General features: G+C 48.2%; 1 protein-coding gene and 1 long non-coding RNA gene across 2 annotated transcripts; both read left to right on the top strand.

Annotated features, from left to right (window-relative positions):
* The first annotated feature begins 1029 nt into the window (after positions 1-1029).
* On the top strand, positions 1030-6397 carry HSP90AA1 (heat shock protein 90 alpha family class A member 1). The gene is made up of 11 exons (XM_025271500.3): positions 1030-1186; positions 1633-1794; positions 1888-2254; positions 2565-2698; positions 2985-3305; positions 3477-3642; positions 3817-4007; positions 4115-4262; positions 4426-4694; positions 4983-5316; positions 5597-6397. Exons 2-11 carry the CDS (start codon positions 1633-1635, stop codon positions 5704-5706), a joined length of 2202 nt encoding a protein of 733 aa, XP_025127285.1. The 5' UTR covers positions 1030-1186; the 3' UTR covers positions 5707-6397.
* A 576-nt stretch (positions 6398-6973) lies between these two features.
* Positions 6974-11457, top strand: LOC123330755. The gene is made up of 2 exons (XR_006546859.2): positions 6974-9946; positions 10081-11457. It is a non-coding gene; the product is annotated as an uncharacterized LOC123330755 (long non-coding RNA).
* Positions 11458-16036: the final 4579 nt, after the last annotated feature.

A 16036-nucleotide genomic window follows, 5' to 3' on the forward strand; every position in this document is an offset into this window, starting at 1 on the left:
CTACCGTCGCAAAGAGTCGGACATGACTGAGCGACTAAGCACAGCACAAAGGAGGTACAAATGCCCAAAGAACTAAGTAAAGGGTAGAAGAATTCGGGACTGTGTCCCTTTCAACATTTCCCCCCTGGGCGCAATGGGGCCTAAGGACAGGACGAGTCCCCATACCGGGGTAGCGGCCTGCCTTGGGGCGGGGGAATGGCGGTTTGTTCCAGGGCTCACCTCTGGTTCAGAACCAGCCGAACGGACCCACGAGGCTCTGGAGCTCCCCTCTGCTCCCCCTGCACACACGCTGGTCACCCCTCGCTCACAGACCGCTGCACCCCACAACCAGGTTCTGGCTCTGAGCCTCCGCATTAACGAGGCTCTGGCAGGCACTTGTTGCCCGAATTCCTAGGGCCCTGAACCTATAACCGCTGTCTCTGGCAAAGAGATGCGCCCTGGACCCCCTAATCGCTGTCCGGACCCCCCAAACCCCTAACTATGGACCTAAGCCTGCGATCAAGTGCCCGAGCATATACATGTGACACGGAACTGGACCTCTCACCCCGGCTTTGATCCCCTAAACGCGGCCTCAAGGCTCGAAACCTAGCCCCAGGCACGCAGTCTGGGGGTCCCGATGCTGGGGGAATCCGGAGTGCACACTATCTGGGGACACGCTTTAACCACCGAGAGTTTACTTTTCTAGACTTCCCAGAGCCGCTGGCACGGGCGATCAGCCCCCGGGGCCTGGACAGAAGTTGGGTGGGGAGAGCGTTAGGCCGACGCGCGCCAAGCTGGGTTGGCGGGCCCGGGATGGGAGGCCGGCGAGGCGCAGGACGCCGCGCGCGGAGGCAGGTAGGGCCGGGAACTGCGGCCCCGGAAGGCGCGAGACCCGCCCGAACGTTCCGGGTCGCGCAGGCGCACTGCGGCGGGCGCGGGCACGCTTGGCACGCAGGCGCCGTGAGGCGTGGGAGCCCGCGGCGCGGCCCCGAGGAGAGGCGCGCGGCCTCCAGTGCGCAGGCGCAGGCGCGCGGCCGCGCCGGCGGTTGGGGAGGGTTCTTCCGGAAGGTTCGGGAGGCTTCTGGAAAAGGCGCCGCGCGCTGGGCGGGCCCGCCTCTATATAAGGGCGGCGCGGGGGCGGCGCGCCAGTTGCCTCTGCGTCTCGGTGCTGCGTCGCTGCGGATCCCGTGCTAGTCCTTCAGCCAAGGTGAGGGGAGGCGGTTGTAGGGGGACGTGGGGATCCAGCGGCGGGTGGGCGGCGGCGAGGGCAGCCCCCGGGGCCCCCTGAGGCCGGCGGGCCCGGGGCGGCCGGGATCAACCCGGCAGGCCTCGGGCCTGCGGCGGTGTCCCGTCCCCTCCCCCCCGCCGTTGGGAGCGAGTAGGCCCCGGGGCTGCGGGGCTCGTGCGGGATGGTGAGGGCCGGGGTCTGCGGCCCCGGAGTGCGGTCTCCGGGCCGCGGGCGGGGGCGCCCGGGCGGAGCGGCGGCCGTGTGGCCGGCGTGGGCTGCGGCGGTGGCGGCGGCGCCCGGCCCCCGGAATGAGGTCATCCTTTGTCAGCCGGCGCCTCCCGCGCGCCCCGGGCTCGGGAGCGGGAGCGAGACGCGGCGGGGAGGGGTCCGGCCGGTGGCCTCACGGGCTCCGCGTACCCCCGCAGATGCCCGAGGAGACCCAGGCCCAGGACCAGCCGATGGAGGAGGAGGAGGTGGAGACTTTCGCCTTCCAGGCGGAAATTGCCCAGTTGATGTCACTGATCATCAACACGTTCTACTCGAATAAGGAGATTTTTCTGAGGGAGCTGATTTCAAACTCGTCCGACGTAAGTCTCTCAATGTGGATTGGGGTGTTTGTGTGAAAGGGGACTGTTTTAGGGGGGATGTTGTGCGTCATCACGTGTCTTTTTTTTAAATAGGCCTTGGACAAGATCAGGTATGAGAGCTTGACCGATCCAAGTAAGTTAGACTCTGGGAAAGAGCTGCACATTAATCTAATACCGAACAAGCAAGATCGAACCCTCACCATCGTGGACACCGGCATTGGGATGACCAAGGCCGATTTGATTAATAACCTGGGCACCATCGCCAAGTCCGGGACCAAAGCGTTCATGGAGGCTTTGCAGGCTGGCGCTGATATCTCCATGATTGGCCAGTTTGGTGTCGGGTTTTATTCAGCCTATTTGGTGGCTGAGAAAGTGACCGTCATCACCAAACATAACGATGATGAGCAGTATGCCTGGGAGTCTTCTGCAGGAGGGTCCTTCACAGTGAGGACTGACACAGGTAGGCACCCGGGAACAGGGTGGGGTGCTGTAGGCACTAGAACCCCAAAGAAGGGGTGAAGTTTGTAGTTTTGTTTTCCTTTTTAAAACCTGTTTCCCTGGAGGGTGATAGCATGCACTTGTGGCTGTTTATCTTGGGCAAGGCCGTTAACTGCCCTCAGACTCTTCCCAGTTGTAGCAACCGCAAGCTTCTGCTTCGTAGACTTTTCGGATAACTGCCTGGGAGAGCGAAATAGTTTTTTTTTTTTTTTTTTGCTTTGATCAGGCCATTGTGATTGAAATTGGACTCGATCTCTGGACTTCCTTTTCAGGAGAACCAATGGGACGTGGAACAAAGGTTATTCTGCATCTGAAAGAAGACCAGACTGAGTACCTGGAGGAGCGGAGAATAAAGGAGATTGTGAAGAAGCATTCTCAGTTCATTGGCTATCCCATCACTCTTTTTGTGAGTTTCCATGTATCTTGTATATGTAGGTTACTAAAGTGACTGAACTGAAGTCCTGTTAGTCCTTAGTGCTTTTCATAAGAGATCCAAACTTGCATTAATTTTCTGGCTGGTGGGTCGACTCTTGTCAAGGTTCCCAGAGCTGTTAGATCCTTCAGAAATTGGTGAGTGGCTTCCTGGCTCCTGGTGTTGCTCAGGTGGCGTTGGTGTAAGTGCTGCAGTCTCCTTGAGCTTTTTTCCCCCGGTTTTGTGATGGAGAGGTGACACGATTTGTCCTCCTTTGAAGGTGGAAAAGGAACGTGATAAAGAAGTTAGTGATGATGAAGCAGAAGAGAAGGAAGACAAAGAGGAAGAGAAGGAGAAAGAAGAAAAGGAGTCTGATGACAAGCCTGAGATAGAAGATGTTGGCTCAGATGAAGAGGAGGAAGAGAAGAAGGACGGGGACAAGAAGAAGAAAAAGAAGATCAAGGAGAAGTACATCGATCAAGAAGAGCTGAACAAGACAAAGCCTATCTGGACCAGAAACCCTGATGACATCACTAACGAGGAGTACGGAGAGTTCTACAAGAGCCTGACCAACGATTGGGAGGATCACTTGGCGGTCAAGGTGAGTGACTAAGTGCTTCAAAACTACTATCCCTGCAGATGTTTGAGGCAGCATTCTGTTCCCCGATGCCCCATGCTTTGCCCCGAGTCATTGTTAGGTAACTCGGTTATATGTGGAATTTTTTGTTGGTGCAAGTTGTTTGCCCTGTGTTAATCTTGATTGTTTTTATAGCATTTTTCAGTTGAAGGACAGTTGGAATTCAGAGCCCTTCTTTTTGTCCCAAGACGAGCTCCTTTTGACCTGTTCGAAAACAGAAAGAAGAAGAACAACATTAAGTTGTATGTTCGCAGAGTATTCATCATGGATAACTGTGAGGAGCTAATCCCTGAATACCTGAGTAAGTATAGTCTTGATACGAAGAACGATGACTGTTTGGTCTGAGCGATTCATTTTGTCAACTCTGGTTTTTAAACTAAACATGGGGGAAATCGTTCATCTTTGGATTTTTGGGTTTACAAATTTGTCAGTTTTTGTCTTTGGAGTGACTGGTTGCATTTGGTCTGTTTTTCAGATTTCATTAGAGGTGTGGTGGATTCTGAGGATCTCCCTCTGAACATTTCCCGTGAGATGTTGCAACAAAGCAAAATTTTGAAAGTTATCAGGAAGAATTTGGTCAAAAAGTGCTTGGAACTCTTCACTGAACTGGCAGAAGATAAGGAGAACTACAAGAAGTTTTATGAGCAGTTCTCTAAAAATATTAAGGTTGGTTAGAAACTCATTTGACTATTAGGAGTAGTAATCAAATTGATTTTTCATTTGAAATACTTGAACACAGAGAAAGTCTTCCTAAAGCTAACAATGTCTTACAGCTTGGAATACATGAAGATTCTCAAAATCGGAAGAAGCTTTCAGAGCTGTTGAGGTACTATACTTCTGCTTCTGGTGATGAGATGGTTTCTCTCAAGGACTATTGCACAAGAATGAAGGAAAACCAGAAACACATCTATTACATCACAGGTAACTGACAGGCAATAAATGTGACAGTCGATCTTTGTGTGATCCCATGGGAACAGTTGCATGTGTTTTCTGCCCGTGTGGTGGTACACATAATTTAGTAGGTGTTAATCTAACAAAAATAAATGAGACTGCTGTTAAAAGATCTAAAAGTTTGGCTTCTTAGGTGAGACCAAGGACCAGGTGGCCAACTCAGCCTTCGTGGAGCGCCTCCGGAAGCACGGCTTGGAAGTGATCTACATGATCGAGCCAATTGATGAGTACTGTGTGCAGCAGCTGAAGGAGTTTGAGGGGAAGACCTTAGTGTCAGTCACCAAAGAGGGCCTGGAACTGCCAGAAGATGAGGAAGAGAAAAAGAAACAAGAAGAGAAAAAGACAAAGTTTGAAAACCTCTGCAAAATCATGAAGGACATTTTGGAGAAAAAAGTTGAAAAGGTGTGTGAATAGTCTTTTTTTTCTTTTTTTTTATTAATTTTCTGGTTACTAACCCTTCTTAGGGGTGTTAGGTGTCAAGTCACATATACATAGTCCTTAAGATTTTTAAAGACACGAGAACTTAAAAGGAGCTTAAAGTTTCGGATTTGTAATAGTATTTGCAAATAGTATTTCTGATTCATTAATACTCAAGTTCCTTAAATATTCAAATAAACCTGGTATCGAGTACTGAGACTAGAACATCTCGATGCCCAGTTATCACTCGATACTTTTTTTTCCTGATGAAAGGTGGTTGTGTCAAACCGGTTGGTGACATCCCCATGCTGCATCGTCACAAGCACATACGGCTGGACAGCAAACATGGAACGGATCATGAAGGCTCAAGCCCTGAGAGACAACTCCACGATGGGTTACATGGCTGCCAAGAAGCACCTGGAGATCAACCCTGACCATTCCATCATTGAGACCTTGAGGCAAAAGGCAGAGGCTGACAAGAATGACAAGTCTGTGAAGGATCTGGTCATCCTGCTGTACGAAACAGCTCTCCTGTCTTCTGGCTTCAGTCTGGAGGATCCCCAGACACATGCCAACAGGATCTACAGGATGATCAAACTTGGTCTCGGTAAGCCTTATGCGAGTGCTATGTGCAATACCATTGAAGAAAAAAACCCAAACACATGACTGTTGAAAAGGGTGAACTTTCAGCAATTTCAACAAAGTTGGGCTCTCTTGTTCCATTTGTGAAACGCTGAAGTCACATGAATTAAAAGGGGGTAAATAAGCATTTATGGTCACGTACCTTGTAGTTCGCTCAGCCTTGAGAGTGAGTATGATGAAGCTGTAGTGTTGGACTAATTATGTGGCTTTAAGAAACCTAATGCATGTTTTTTGTTTCCTTAAAGGTATTGACGAGGATGACCCCACTGCTGAGGACAGCAGCGCCGCGGTCACTGAGGAAATGCCGCCCCTGGAGGGGGACGACGACACGTCCCGCATGGAGGAGGTGGACTGAGCGCTGCCGAGGGTCGCTCGGCCGTGTTCAACGCTCAGTCTCCATTCCCTCCAATGTGTTTTCAAGTATTTCTTTATTTTTGTTAACATTTAAAAATCTGTATGGCATGACAACTGCATAAGGGGAGGATAAGATTTCTTTATACTAAGTGTGATACTGTGATACTTTCAGCACTAGAGCAGAGCTAGTTGTTTTTCCTAGTTTCATGTCGGCTTATTTTAAGAGAGGGAAGTAGTTGCCGTTTTTTGTAAGGTGTGTGTAACCTCTGTTAACTTTGTGGTCTGAAGTGTTTAGCTATCAAACAGATTCTTTAGTAGACCAAAATTTTCTGTCACTGAAATGTTCTGAAGTATATACCTTGATGTTTAAAAGAAACGCTTGTCACAGCAAGTTTTCATCTTCTGGGATATACTTTTTAAAGCTTCCATCCCCTGTAGTTTTGACTGCATGTGCCAGGCCTCTAGAAGTTAGTGTGTTAAGCTGAACCAACTTGATTGGAGTCACTGTCCATACATAGGGCTTGTTTTCCAAAGAAAAATATTGTTTAGAGTAGCAAAATTATAAGCCTGCCCAGGCATGTTGTAAAGCCGCTGGAAAGGTAACTTGGAGCAAGTTTTGTGAATGGAAATGTAGTGCTCAAGTCACATTCTGCTTCAAAAAGTTGTAACAAATATAGATGAATGAAAAGAAATGATGTGTGATGTCTTCTTTGTGGGGGTGGTCGCAGAATGTAAAACATGAGGTGTGCACCTCTTCCCTAGGAGAGTCAAGGAAGCAGGTGGGTGGTGTGGCCTCCCTAGAGCCTTACTGCTGTGACCTTAGGGTGCTCAGGCCGCATATGTGGGGTGAGCCTCTGCTTAAAAGACACAGGAGAATGGAACTTGCTGCTTCTGTGTCCACGTGTTAGATTTTCTAATGATATCATTGTGCTGTAGGATTTCAGTGTCTAAGCTGCGCTTTGATGGTATTGGTGAAATGGGGGATGTGCAGTACTCCCCTTTCACTGCCTGGCCCTTACGAGCCACAGCCGCTGAACACCTTCCCACCTGAAACCATCTCTGCTGCTTGTTCTCTGGTTCTTCACTGAGCCTCAGGAAAGGTGTGTCCGGGAGGCTGCTGCTGCTACTGCTGCTAAGTCACTTCAGTCGTGTCTGACTCTGTGTGACCCCATAGACAGCAGGCCGCCAGGCTCCCCTGTCCCTGGGATTCTCCAGGCAAGAACACTGGAGTGGGTTGCCATTTCTTTCTCCAATGCATGAGAGTGAAAAGTGAAAGTGAAGTCGCTCAGTCATGTCCAATTCAGCAACCCCATGGACTACAGCCTACCAGGCTCCTCCGTCCATGGGCTTTTCCAGGCAAGAGGACTGGAGTGGGGTGCCGTTGCCTTCTCCAGTCCGGGAGGCTACTGACAGCCATAAGCAGCACACAGCAGTTGGAGGAGGGCAGTGGTGAGCATTAGAGTACTTGGTGGGAGTTCTACCCAGGATTTGGACCTAGAGCCTGAGAGGCCTGGAGAGTGCATAGACTGTGGAAAGTCTGTCGGATAGTAAGCGCTGGTGGGTAGTAAGTGCCTGGTAAGCAATAATCTCCTTTAATACTTAGAATTTAATGCAGCAGAAGTTTTTAACTCCCATTAGTCTAAGGAGGGCTTCCCTGATAGTAAAGAATCTGCCTGCAACGCAGGAGACCCTGGTTCAATTCCTGGGTCGGGAAGATCCGCTGGAGAAGGGATACCACCCACTCCAGTATGCTTGGGCTTCCCTTGTGGCTCAGCTGGTCTCGTGCCGGTGGTTCTGCTGTTCAGGAATTAGTAATTGAAGGGCAAAAAGCAAGTTTTCTTACTTCCCACCTCTAGTAAGGAGACTAAGAATTCCATTCAAATTAAAAGTATTAGATCCTCTATAAATGGTCTCCAGTGGAAAAAAAATGCCCACAGAGCATTTCCCCTCTGAATATGGAAAGTGTTTACAGCAGGCATGTAATTGGAACTGTTCCCCAGCAAGCCCCATGCCAGAGATGGACCACGGAGACCACAGGTGCCCACCCCGGGGGTGAGAAGAGGAGGTAAAGGACACCAACACCTTCAGTTGTCAGGGGGTCCCCCGCCTACTACTGCCAAGTCCAGCACTTCACACTTTGTAACTAGTCCCACGCTGGTGAGTGTACAGAGCGCTGGAAAGCAGAGAATGGTACGGTGCAAGGTGGGCATGTGCTCAGTTGCTAACCGACTGTGACCCATGGACTGTAGCCTGCCAGGCTCCTCTGTCCATGGGCGAGAGGACTCGGGTGGGGTGCCATTTCCTTCTCCAGGGGATCTTTCCTAACCAGGCGCTGAACCTGCTGCTCCTGCATTGACTGGCAGATAGTTCACCACTGAGCCACCAGCGTGGAAACGACCTCCTCAGGATTGTGGTTGTGAGAAATCGACAAAACCGGCACAAGGATTCATCAAAGTCCCAAGATAAGACATCAATATACGAAATGGGATTTAAATTTTGTTAGCAGGAAAAAAAGTCATCAGTGTTTTAAAATGCCTACTAGCATTTTAAAATCTGTACTAGAAAACAAAAACAACAAATTGTAATAGCATACTAAACAGGAATATATTTTACAAGAAGTTATGCAAGACCCTGCATCTGAGAACTGGAAAGCAGAAATTAGAGACCGAGGTAAACGGAGAAAAGTGAAAGAAGCCAGACAGAAAAAACACTACCTCCTGTGTGATAGGATTTTAGGCAAGGCACAACCATGGGAAGCAGGGCCTAGTGGACTGGACTGCAGGGGGTCCAGGAGGGAACTCGCGCCCCGAAACTCGTGGCAGCTGCGCAGCTGTATGTGTTTATTAAAATTCCAGCTTAAAATACACAAAATGGGTGAATCTGAACCGTGTTTTGTACATAAACAGAAAATGAAAAAAAAGCAAAGCTATAGAAAGCAGTCTATAGGGATTCAGAAGTGAGTTTGAGCAAGTCCTGCACCTCATTACTTCACTTGTAAATCAGCTAATTTAAATACTCCGGAGCCTGTTCCGGCGTTTCCTAGGTAGTGGGCTTAGCAGATGCCTGGTGTTTAACGGGCTCACTACTCAGCTGGTCACCTTGCTTGGGCTCAGTTCGCCCATACTTTCTGCAGTGTAACCTCCTGCAAGCCCCAACCCAGGCCTCTCCCTTCTAGAATTTTCCCCAGACTGCCGTGGCCTTGCTGTCTCCCAGTCCTCTGAACTCACTAGTTGCTATCAAGCACAGATTCCTCATACTTTCATTGAACAGCAGCAAAGGACCAGCCCAACACACGAAAGATGCATCATCAGAGAGTTTCCCTGGTGGTCCAGCGGTAAAGAATCCCCCTGCCAGTGCAGGGGACATGGGTTTGAACCCTGATCTGGGAAGATGCCGCGGAGCAGCGAAGCCTGTGTGCCAGAACTACTGAAGAGCCTGTGCCCTAGAGGCCCTGCTCTGCAACAAAAGAAGCCCCCGCAATGAGAAAGCCCACACACCGCAATGAAGGGCAGCCCCAGCTCACCGCAACTAGAGAAAAGCCTGCACAGCAGTGGAGACCCAGCATGGCCAAAAATAAATACTTTTAAAGAATAAAAAACTACAAAGAAACATGCATCATGGGGGAAGGCAGCCATGGCAAAGGTCACGGAGCCCCAGTTGTGGTTGGAAGTACAGGGGCTCAGCTGGTGGGGCAGGGTGGGCAGGGGTGTGGGAAGGCTCCAAGGGGGTGGTGTGTGGCGGGGTGTGCTCCAGGAAGAGGGTGACTGCTGATAGAAGGTGGGGGGCTTCCCAGTGTAACCAAGTCTTGAGAGCCTGGATGTGTTAGGTCTTGAGAAGGGACCCCTGAGTGTCTGAGTGATGAGAGAAAGCTAGAAGGTGAAACCTACTGAGTGTGCCTTGAACAATCAGCCTTGGGCCTGGATTGGAGACTGTCCAGCCACTTAGATGATGGGAAGAGGGTCGCCGTGGTCTGCCATGGGGCTGCTTTTTCAGAATGGGGGGCCCACCCCTTGGGAAACGTCCTCAACACCAGGAATAGTGAGTTGAATTGATGTGACAAGTCAGCTCCACCATCCGTGAAGTTGCCTCATCTTTGTACCCTACACATGGGAAGAACAGCACTGAGAAATCCAGGGCACGCCCACAGTGGCAATCCCACACTTTGGTCTGACGATCCTACTTTCAGTGATGGGTTTGAGGAAGAGCCAATAGGACCAGTCCTGACTCGCCAACATAGATTGGTAAGTATCTGTATCCAAAATACTTAGTGTTTGGCACATGGTACTCAGATATCTCTGTACAAATTAGTCTCAGACCTTCGCAGTTTACAAACAGTTTACAGTTTCTAGTTTCTTTGTTAACTTTTCTTTTGTAGATTTCTAAAGTGCATGCAGCAGTGGAGAGAGACGAGTAAGTGTTGACAAGGACACGCAGTAATCAGAGCCCTCACACACCGATGATGAGGAAGTAAAGTCATGCCATTTTGGAAAACAATCTGGCAGTTCCTGGAAAAGTTAAACATAGAATTACCATGTGATCCAGCAATCCCACTCCTAGGTATGTACCAGGAGAAATGAAAACATATGTCCACAAAAATACATACAGTCCTCCCAGGGTGTCTATCCCTCAGGGGCTTTGTTCCAGGATCCCCGAGGACACCAAAATCTGAGGATGCCCAAGTCTCTTGTATGAAGAGAAGGGTGAAGTCAGCCCTCTGAGTCCTCAGAATATGTGTGCACACATTTTCATAGCAGCATTATCGATCCTAAAGGAAATCAACCATGAATATTCATTGGAAGGACTGCTGCTGAAGCTGAAGCTCCAGTACTTTGGCCACTTGATGCCAAGAGTGGACTCATGGGAAAAGACCTTGATGCTGGGAAAGACTGAAGGCAAAAGGAGAAGGGGGCGGCAGAGGATGAGATGGTTAGACAGCATCACCAGCTCAATGGACATGAATCTGAGCAAACTGCTGGAGATAGTGGTGGACAGGAGCCTGCAGTCCACGGAGTCGCAAAGAGTCGGACACAACTTAGTGACTGAACAACAACAATTATTTATAAAAGCCAAAAGGTGGAGACAAACCAAATGTCCATCAACCGATGAATGGAAAATAAATATTCCATGGCAGTGGAATATTATTGCCATAGAAAGGAATGAAGTACTGATTCACACTATAATACGAGTGTACCTTGAAAACTATGCCAAGTGAAAGAAATCAGTCACAAAGGACCACAGTTTTATCCCATGATCTCACTCATATGAAATGTCCACAGTAGGCAAATCCACAGAGACAGAACGTAGCTGCGCAGCTGGCCAGGGACCTTGGGGAAGAGACACGGAGAGTCGCCGTTTAACGCCTATAGAGTTTCTTTTTGGGGTGTTCATGGTGTTGAACATAGATTGTGACGGCTTTGCAGTACCGTGAAAATAGTAAAAGCTGATGAACTGTACACGTTCGGCAGTGTTTGCCTGTGCAGGCTTTCCGTTGCCGTGCAGGGACTTCTCTAGTTGGTGTGCTGGCTTAGCTGCTCCTTGGCTCGTGGGATCTTAGTTCCGCCACCAGGGGTCAAACCTGCACCCCCTGCATCGGAAGACAAATTCTTAACCCCTGGACCACCAGGGAAGCCCCAACTGTACCCTTTAAATGAATGAATTGTATAGTATATATACAACTATCTCAAACTGTTACTGAAAAAATGTAGAAGGAGTTTGGTCCCTCAAAAAATTAAACTATATGATCCAGCAATTCCACCTCTGGGTATATACTCAGAAATCAGTGTTCACAGCAGTGTCATGATATGAGCCAGAAGGTACAAACAACCCAAACACTCATCAGTGAACTGATGGATAAACAAAATGTGGCGTATACACACAATGAAATATTATTTGTCTTAAAAAGGATCCACTACATGTTAAGACATGAATGGACCTTGAGGACAGTATGCTATGTGAAATAAACTAGACACGGAAGGACAAATTACTGTATGACTCCACTTATTTTTTAAAGCTTTTTGCCTGTGTTGCACAGTTTGCAGGATATTAGTTTCCTGACCAAACTGAACCCCAGGCCGCAACAGCGAAAGAGTGGAGTTGCAATCACTGGACGAGCAGGGAATTGCCATGTGCGATTCCACTTAATATGAGGTACCGAGAGGAGTCAAGTTCATCGACACACAGTACCAGGGCGGTTGCCAGGGGCTGGGGCAGGGGGAGTTGGCATTTAATGCGGACAGAGTTTCAGCTGGGGTTGATGAAAAAGTTCTGGAGATGGATGCTAGGGATTGGGGCGCAATGATGTAATTGTACTTGATTCCACTCACCTGTGCACTTAAACATGACTGTTGTTGTTCAGTTGCTGAGTCGTGTCCGACTCTTTGTGACCCCGTGGACTGTAGCACACCAGGCCTCTTTGTCCTTCGCCATCTCTTGGAGCTTGCTCAAACTCATGTCTATTGAGTCGGTGATACGATCCAACCATCTCATCCTCTGTCATCCCCTTCTCCTCCTGAGTTCAATCTTTCCCAGCATCAGGGTCTTTTCTAATGAGTCAGTTCTTCGCATCAGGTGGCCAAACTATTGGAGTTTCAGCTTCAGCATCAGTCCTTCCAATGAATATTCAGGACTGATCTCCTTTAGGATGGACTGGTTGGATCTCCTTGCAATGCAAGGGACTCTCAAGAGTCTTCTGCAACACCACAGTTCAAAAGCATCAATCCTTCAGCGCTCAACCTTCTTTATGGTCCACCTCCCACGTCCATCTAAAAATGGTTACAACGGTAACTATTCTGTCACGCCTGTCTCCACACACGCAGCAGGGGGCTGTTCTGTGAGCCGATACAGTCCCATCAGTCAGCTTCAACAGTTATCGTTATGGATCTCACTCGAGTTTGGAATCTCCTTGTTTATCTGTAATTGTATTGACTATGACTGCCCTGGGGCTCCATTAGGCTTTTCTCAAGTTGCGGCGAGCCGGGGCTACTGTTCATCTGCGTGGCGGTGGCTTCTCGTTTCAGAACAGGGCTCGAGCGCACGCCGGCTTCAGTAATTGTGGTGCGTGCGTTTAGTGGCTCCTCCGCCTGTGGGATCCTCCCAGATCAGGGATCAGACCCGTGCCTCCTGTGCTGGCAGGTGGATTCTTTACCACTGAACCACCAGGGAAGCCCTGGAATCTTCTAAGGATCATTATTCATCCCTTTGATAGATGAGGCCACTGCAGCTCCAAGTGGTCCCGGGTAAGAGGGGGCGCCACGAATGGACCGTGTCTGCCACTACTCACTCCTAGTGGGTTGTCCACAGACCTTTGATTTTTTTCCCACACCAGCTTTCCATTCAATGACCCCATTCAAAGTGTGTGAGTGATGGCGGGCACCTGATCCTCTCCCCCTGTCTGGCCTCAGTTTACCCTGCATCCTCCCCCTTTCTTTGACGCATTTCTCACAACTGTCCCGCAATGGAAAGTGTGCGGTCCATCTTCCCGCCTCTCCAGGGCCTGTTGGCCATGAAGGTTACGTGTGTATCTGGTTTGTCCACTGCCAGCCCAGTGCGCCGGATATTTATCTGCGGGCTGAATGAAGAACTGGCGCACACAACTGATCCTTCCCCCCTTCCTGTGGGGATGGCAAATTGTTTAAACAATTGTATAATCTGGGAAGATGGTCGTCCCTTTTCTAAGCCTTCAAGATCTTCTCAACCTTTGAAAGTGTGATAACAGATTACTCTTCTATAGGAAGGAACATTCCAGGAAGCGGGGCTCTGTGTGAGTCATGGTGTATTAATAGCACCATCAAAGTCGAACAAAGATCCTGTGATGCTGTTTCGGCTCCGAAGAGCTGAGCATATTTTCTGCCAAGTGTATATGTCTGCTCAGAACATAATCACCTCCTTATGAAAGTACCTTAAAGCCTCGACACTTGGTCAGTGAAAGTTCTCTTAAAATGTGGCCCAAAATGCACTGTTGTGTTTTTTTCAATTCCAAGGTAAAAAATAAAAAAAGCTAACAAATCAGAGTGAAAAAATTGGTGTCAGCTCTCCACCTTTTAAAAAGTTGCATGGATAGGGAATTCCCTGGCTGTCCAGTGGTTAGGACACCGTGCTCTCACAGCTGAGGGCGCCGGTTCAATCCCTGATGGAGAACTAAAAGATCCCACATCCCACAAGCAGCGAGGTGTGGCCAAAAAAAGGCTAGATGGATGAAGCCAATAAAACATTTCACCTTTGAACTCCATTCATTGTGCATGGAACCCCATGAGCCCATCACTGTTCCCATCCAGCCAAATGGTCGAGGCCAGTCAGTCCCGTCCACACTCCGTACAACCTGCTTCTGTCCCCCAGGCTTTCTGAAGCAGTTTCGGAATTTCACTGAATCATTTCATCTATAAGTATTTCATCTTTTCCTTAACATTTCTTTGTAATTCAAACAGACTCAAGGTACTTGGCACTGCAATGAAAAATACACAATTAAAAACCAGGCAGGATGGGACGTCCCTGGTGTTATGGTGGGTTAGAATCCACCTGCTGATGCAGGGGATATGGGCTTGATCCCTGGTCGGGGAAGACTCCACACGCCACGAGCAACTAAGCCCCGTGTGCCGTTACTGCTGAGCCTGGGCCCTAGAGCCTGAGCCCTGCACAGAGAGACGCTGCGCAGCGAGAGCCGGTGCTCCAAGCGGGGTGGCCGCCCTGCTCACCACGGCCAGAGAAAAGCCTGCTGATGAAGACCCAGAGCCGCCAGAAGTAAAATAATAGTAAATAAAAATGAAAAAATAAGACAGGATGTTCATTTTTACCACCTGAATTTAACACCATCCTGGAGGTTTCAACTAGGGCAGTTAGGCAATATAAAAAGTACCCTGACTGACAGAAAAGAGTTAAAGTGATCTCTATTTGTTGATGACATGATCTTCTACATGGAAACCTTTAAGGAATACACACACACACACAAACACACACACACAGAGTGGACTATTACTCAGCCATAAAAAAGAGTGAAATACTGACATTTGTGGTAATGTGGACTATCCCTGGTGGCTCAGAAGTTAAAGCATCTGCCTCCAATGCGGGAGACCCGGGTTCAATCCCTGGGTCGGGAAGATCCCCTGGAGAAGGAAATGGTAACCCATCCCAGTATTCTTGCCTAGAGAATCCCATGGACGGAGAAGCCTGGTAGGCTACAGTCCACGGGGTCGCAAAGAGTCAGACACGACTTCACTATTCACTATGCTTAATGAAATAGGTCAGAAAAACAGAGACAAATATCAATTATATGTGAAATCTAAAAAAATAATACTAATGAATGTATATACAAAACAGAAACAGATTCCCAGGCATAGAAACCAAATTAGCGGTTACCAAAGGGCAGAGGGGAGGGGAAAGGATGAATTAGCAGTATGGGATTAACAGATACAAACTACTGTGTATAAAACAGATAAGCAAGAAGGATTTACTGTATAGCATAGGTAACTGAACCCGTTACCTTGTAAATAACCTACGATGGTGCATAATCTGTAAAAATACTGAATCACTGTCACTGGAAATTAAATACAACATTGTAAATCGACTGTATTTCAATTTTAAATACTTAGTGACTGTGCAGCTAATATTATTTGTGGCATATTAATTTGGTAATTCCTTTCATCATTCATTGAAAAAAAATACTTTTGAGCAGTTGTGCTGTGCATATAACCACCATCCCCAATAAAAAGAAATGCAAGAAGGCAAAGTGGTCATCTGAGGAGGCTTTACACACAGCTGAGGAAAGGAGAGAAGTGAAAGGCAAGGGAGAAATTAAAAGTAAACCCAACTGAAGGCAGAGTTCCAGAGAATAGCAATGAGAGATAAGAAAGCTTTCTTAAATGAACAATGCAAAGAAATAGAGAAAACCAATAGAATGGAGAAGACTAGAGATCTCTTCAAGAAAATTGGAGATATCAAGGCAACATTTCATCCAAGGATGGACACTATAAAGGACACAAATGGTAAGGATTTAACAGAAGCAGAAGAGATTAAGAGGTGGCAATTATACACAGAATTATACCAAAAAAGAAAATAAAAATATTAATGATCCAGATAACCATGATGGTGTAGTCACTCACCTAGAGCTAGACATCCTGGAGTGTGAAGTCAGGTGGGCCTAACAAGCATCTCTATGAACAAAGCTAGTGGAGGTGATGGAATTCCAGCTGAGCTATTTCAACCCCTAAAAGATGATGCTGTTAAGGTGTTGCACTCAATATGTCAGCAACTCTGGAAAACTCAGCAGTGGCCACAGGACTGGAAAAGGTCAGTTTTCACTCCAATCCCAAAGAAGGGCAATGCCAAAGAATGTTCAG

The sequence above is a fragment of the Bubalus bubalis genome, chromosome 20, assembly GCF_019923935.1.
Source record: "Bubalus bubalis isolate 160015118507 breed Murrah chromosome 20, NDDB_SH_1, whole genome shotgun sequence".
NCBI classification, from domain to species: domain Eukaryota; kingdom Metazoa; phylum Chordata; class Mammalia; order Artiodactyla; family Bovidae; genus Bubalus; species Bubalus bubalis.